Raw genomic sequence first — 6,123 nt, 5'->3', positions numbered from 1 at the left:
TGACCTAATCAGACAAATCCTCCCAGCCATCGACAAACTTCTTCCCTTCCACCTGTTTAATCTTGCCTGCACTTTCTCAAGCACCCCGTTCCAAAACGCACCGCGTTTATGACTCCCTCCAACTGGCATTCCTAGGTAAATGAAAGGAGATACCATCGTATCGCAATTAAGAATCGCTGCGAAACTCTGAAGTGTGACCTGGTCCATCCCCGTTCCTCCGATCCTGCTTTTCGCAAAATTAACCCTTAACCCCGAAGCGAGCTCAAAGCATTGCAGAATCGCCTTTAGGTTGAAAATGCTTTTGGTATTCGCTTCGCTGAAGAACAAAGTGTCATCCGCATATTACAGCATATTCACCTTTACTTTATCCTTTCCAACCTCCAAACTATCAATCAACTTCTTTTCTTCTACCTCCCTAGTCACCCCAGCTAACCCTTCCGCCACAATGAGAAAGAGAAAAGGGGCAAGCGGGTCGCCCTGACGAAGGCCCTTTCTGGGAAGGAACTCCCTAGTCGGACTTCCGTTCACCAAAACTGACACCGAAGCAGACTCCAAACATCCCTTTATCCACCGAATCCACCGGTCGCAGAAACCCAACCTCCTAAGCATATAATAGATAAAGTCCCATTTCACCGAATCATAAGCCTTCTCATAGTCAACTTTAAAAAAGATACAACTCTTTCTCTTCCTCTTGTACTCCTCTAACACCTCATTTGCAATGAGCACACTGTCCAACAGACCTCTCCCTTCAATAAACGCTGACTGTCTAACATCAATAATTTTTCCAATCACCTTTTTCAGACGCAAGGAGAGCACCTTAGAGATGATTTTGTCTAAACCCTAAACCCTAAACCCAAAAGAGGTAGGTACAGGAGAGGAGCATTCAACTTCGAGTCAACCGGCAACCCAGTCAGCCAGAACATAAGCAAATCTCGATCAGAAGTCTAGCAAGCACATTTGTATATACTAAATCACACTGATGAGGTTATACCTTACTTATTTGCTCATAAAGCATAAATAACCCAAGATAGCCAGAGAAATAAGTGTTGATGGAACATGACAGGATTTTCATGCCTTGGTTTAAAGACAAGGTGTTAAAAAATTCAATGACATCGGAAACCTTGACTTGGTTGGCAAATGGATTAAAGTTTGATGGCTTTTCTTGCACAAGTTACTAAGTCAACAATTGTACATTTTAGTCTTTGAATGAAAAAAATACAATTCAAAATTGTGGTGTCACTCTTGGGCCGATTCGATGCAATTTTTCACTTCAAAAGATGAAAATCATGTACTTGGATCAATGTCGTACCATGGTGTCATAGAATAGATATGAAAGGTTGATTATACTAAGCCTTTTGTTTCAGTTTTCAAGTGTAAATGGGTTGACAATAAGAGTGGGGTAAAAATTAATGAATATAGTGGACTTTAAAAGGTGGAAAGGTCTAGTGCATAACCAATTGGTGAGATGGTAAAGTGATTTATAATTTATAATAGTTGTTAAACTAGGGAAGAGAGAAACATTAAGTTGAAATCACGTGTTTCTGATACAACAATGTGCTTTATTTATATTGAGAAAAATGAATCAATTCAATAAATAAAGAAGATTTTATATCCTTTAATAACATATATGATACTGGTATATATAAAAATGTTCCAAATAATATATGTATATATAATCTATATATTCGTGATTATAACCGAACCATCATTGAATTATGCAACTTCTATGCTAAGAAAATACTTCAAGTGTCTAAGATATTTAGTCTGAAACTTTTTGAGAAAGATATATTTTTAGTTGTACAATACCGTCTTTATAACTACTCGTGATAATATCGTCCATATATAGAATGACATAGATACATCTTGGGTGAGGATGAGGATAAAATATAGAATTTTCAACAATACTTCGTATCATTCCAAATTTCTAGATTGATAGTTTGAAAATGCCCAAACTATACACAAAATGATTGATTGAGGCCATATAGGTTCTTGGATAGGAGATATACATTATTAGAGGACTCAATATGATGTGAGTTGATTTTAGGATTGCACATTTTATGGGTTACTCTTTTGTTTATGAGTTTGAGATTAGCAATTAGGGTGAGAACCCAAAGAAGATTCCCACCGGACACGAACTTAACCATGTGGTTGAGTAAGTGTGAAGGTTTCATTTCTAGAGGGCAAAGAGAAAAACATAATATAGTGAATATGATGAAAACAATGATGAAGATGACAAGATAAAGACCGAAATTAAAGGACATGAAAATATAAAAAATATATGAAAGGTGGCGCAAAAGAAGAACACAAAAGAGAAAGGATGACAAAGCTTATGAAAAAATGGACAAAGAATCACGCCACTTGGAGGGTGGGTTACTCCAAGATGAGTGGTAAAGAGTCGCCATTTGAGGTGCACTACACTCAAGATAAGACCTAAGAACTTTAGGAGACAAAGCTCACTAATCATTCAAGCAAAGTTTCCTTTCTATTTCAAAATTCAATTGTAAATTACACGAGGCAAGACACCCTTTATATAAAAGAGAGTGGCTTGGGGAGCAAGAGTGAGAGGGGTAGGGGTGTCATTTGTGAGAAACCTTCTAAAAGGTAGGTCAAAAAACCCTAAATCTAGGTGCACTTGTCATGAAATGTGAGCTTGGCACAAACCCAATTTATGCTAAGTACTCCCCAATTTATGTTAAGTGAACCCTACTCTAGCTTATTCTTCTATTTAGACCCCTAAAGTGAGCCCAATTTATTTACATAAACTTGTCTTGTAAAAGACTAGAAGGAAGAACATCTGATATTTTGGTTTATGTCTGGTCTCTCTTTTGTTAAAACTCTCTTGATGTTTGGTGGGGCCTAGTCTTGTATGCTGAGATGATTGACCTAATTTTGAAGTGTCTATTGTGTCCTTAGTCTTCTACTTGTCAAGGTGGTTTGTATCACATTATGAACAATAAATTTAAGAGGTTTTTTCATGTATAGTTCTTCAGGTCACTATGTATAACTGCATTTTTTATGTCAAGCAAAATAAAGTTAAGTAATGAATAGTTACAATGAAAGATAGAAGTAGAGTAGATATTATTTTGGCACCAAGAGATAAAAAGTCAATATCTTTTTTTTTTTAGATTTGTGTAAATCCTTTCACTTTGGCGATCTTTGTAGTTATAAGTATTAGCATCAAATCCTATTTTAAGAGTTAGGAATAGAAGATAATATGACAAATAATTATACTATTTAGGGGAAACCTATGATAATTTAGGTTTGTATAATAGGGAGAATGGTTGGTAGAACGTGTAACTTTTTCAATTAGTAATGGACCAATCATTTTTAGATGAGATTGGATTTATACAAGAGCTAGTGTTAGGGAAGTATAGGGCATGTCCTCCATTATATCATTAGCTATAGAATAGGATATCTACCCTTTCATATTCCACATGGTAAAACCTATTTATGTTGATTCTTTAATTATAAATTTAAAGGCTTATTTTTTTTATGGAATACAAAGAGTTAATAAATAAATAAATATACATAGGAAATTTTAATTCTAAACTCAAGATCACGATTATACTAAATTATAAAATTATACAAAATTCTATAATATTGAATAAAATTATAGGCTTAATTATCCTTTTAGTCCTATATTAAGGATCAAAACTCAATTTAATTTTAATATTTTTAAATTTTTTATTATGATCCCAAATTTCTTTTAATCGATTCAATGTGGTTCCTGTTAGATTGTTTTCATTAAAATAAATTTACCTCAACGATTCTATTGATAGATATTGAATTATAGGTTTTGTTATTGAATATTTTAAAAAAATTTGAGACCACCACATTGAATTGTTTTAAAAAAGTTAGGACGATGTTGGACTTTTGGACTTTTTTAAAAATGTTGAGAACAAATTAAACTTTTTTAAAACAAGTTAGGGAAACATTGAACTTTTTAAAATTTAAAAAAATAATTAAGTCAATCATATTAGGTTATAATAATATAATTTTCTATATTTTTTGAAAATAACTAGGAGAATGTTTGTTTCTTTTCTAGTTCTCAATGAGTAAATACTGATTAATAGTTAAGATTGTGTTAAGAGGTATATTCCTCGTACTTTTCTCAAACTTTGACAACCTTTTGGCATACATTTGGATAGGAGGAAAAAAACATAAAAGGAAAATACTTTTTAAAATTTAAAATTTTGCCTTATTTTGTTCCCCCAAAACTATCTCTCTTCTAGTAGAGCAAGAATTCAAACATCACATTATAAAAAAAAACATTAAATTGGTTTACCTTCCTTGCTTTCTTTTTATATCCAAATTAATAAGGTTCATCATGTTCGTGCCAACCCATTAAGCTAGTGAAATGAATACTTTTCTGTGGAATAAATTACAATATTTTTCAGCAGCAGCACCCACAATTTCTGTGGAATTTTCTCCTCTTGAGCAACATCATATATGACGATGAGTGTGGAATCATATGTACTTGAAAATTTATAAACAGTGTAATGTTGTTAAATGCAAAAGGGTTTGAAAACATCAAGATTTTTCGCATTGTTCAGTGTATCAGTGACCTGGAAAAAGTTTACGTCAACAACTAGCATTAGTTTAATGATCCGTATGCAATTGGTTTCCTATCTTTTCAATTCCAACTTAGATGCAACTACTGATATTGCCCCTCGCAATTCCAAAACTTATCAGAGGCCACAGTTTAATATCAGTGTATGGTTATTCGCCTGCAAAACCCTAATTTTTGTTTTATATGTTCACTCACACCCAACAAACACAAATTGAACATTCTTTATAATTACTCTTCTTCTCCATAAACACTTAATAGCAGAAAATTCCTTTTAGTTTTTAAAGTATAGTTTATATAAAAAATTCAAGAATATATATATATATATATATATATATATATATAAAGATGTATCAAATGATGACTTAGGTATCTAGTTTTTACTGTTTGTGTATGAGTTTGAGTATCATATAATTCAATTTATTACCTATAAAAAAATCTTAGGTATCAGAAGAATACTGAAAAATATTTGGTGTATATATACTTAGTTATGAACCTATAAATATTTAGCATGGGAGGATGAACAGAAGAGATTATATTTACTGAGAAAACTATTTAAATATGGGAAGTGAAAGATTAGTAATGAAGATTATGTCTGGAATATTAATTACTGACAATTTAGTTGTAATTTGGTTAAGACATCCTTATACATTTTTCATATATTTCTTTGCCTTATTTAAAAAGTAAAATGAAAAATAATCTTAGATAAAACTTAAATAAACTCTTTTTTCCTTCGCTGAACTAAGAATAACCAGGTGGAAGTTAAATGAAGATATACATAACACAATTTGTTTTTCTGTCCTTCTGTTTTTTTAAAAGAAGACCATACATGGAATAAAATGACATCAAATTACCGTACATAACGTTTCTATATATGACAATGATAATAGTATTTGAATCCACGAGTTTATATATGCAAACTAATCTAACCTTAGTGTGATCCTAATGAATTTACTTGAATGTTATATTTTATGTAGTAGCTTGAATTACATGATACGATAAAAGCTCATAAAAAAGAAAGGAAATGATCATTCCGTTCCCCTTTAGACTCAAAGTTAAGGGTGTTAAGTTTAATTAGATGACAAACTTATATTTATTTCATATTTTTATAAATGGTTAAAAGGTGTTATGTTGGTGTACCAAAGGCTAAAAATTGTACCAAAAAGAAAAGTGTTGTCTTCTTTTTTATTCTACTTTTTTTTTTTGTTTCAAAGCAGAGATATTTTGTTAATAAAAGAACAAAGATTGATTGACCAAAATTCAAGTGTAGATAAGAAAGTTGAATCTACCCAGGGTTTGAATTTTCTAACGATTTTATCCAACTTGTGGATAAAGATGCATATGTTTCAACATTTTCCTGAAAAGAAAATGCATATGTCTGCCAAGATTCATGCATACTTATTATTGTGCTTCTGCTTTTCATCAGTTTGTAGCCGGCTCCCCCTTCCTAATCCAGGATTAGCATGCAATCTTTTTTATCGATTTCTCAACTAATTATTATTTTGTTGCTTTGGGTTTATCAATAACAAAAGTGAAACAATATGATTGAGTCTTTT

At 31.9% G+C, this 6,123-nt stretch overlaps 1 protein-coding gene across 1 annotated transcript; it reads right to left on the bottom strand.

The window, feature by feature from the left end:
• Positions 1-342: 342 nt before the first annotated feature.
• On the bottom strand, positions 343-1,072 carry LOC137815943 (secreted RxLR effector protein 78-like). The gene is made up of 2 exons (XM_068619052.1): positions 992-1,072; positions 343-792 (listed from the first exon to the last, which is right to left on the bottom strand). The coding sequence occupies exons 1-2, from the start codon at positions 1,070-1,072 to the stop codon at positions 343-345; spliced, it is 531 nt and encodes a 176-aa protein (XP_068475153.1).
• Positions 1,073-6,123: the final 5,051 nt, after the last annotated feature.

The sequence above is a fragment of the Phaseolus vulgaris genome, chromosome 1 (genome assembly GCF_000499845.2).
Source record: "Phaseolus vulgaris cultivar G19833 chromosome 1, P. vulgaris v2.0, whole genome shotgun sequence".
Lineage (NCBI taxonomy): Eukaryota > Viridiplantae > Streptophyta > Magnoliopsida > Fabales > Fabaceae > Phaseolus > Phaseolus vulgaris.
This window is presented reverse-complemented; position numbering and strand designations above follow the sequence as displayed.

Bases quoted from the DNA above. Each gene is read 5' to 3' on its own strand.
- LOC137815943 (XM_068619052.1), bottom strand. From the start codon at position 1,072: ATGAAAATCCTGTCATGTTCCATCAACACTTATTTCTCTGGCTATCTT. The intron at 793-991 runs GTATAACCTCAT...CGTCTGAAAAAG, and splicing joins TTTATGAGCAAATAAGTAAG to GTGATTGGAAAAATTATTGA.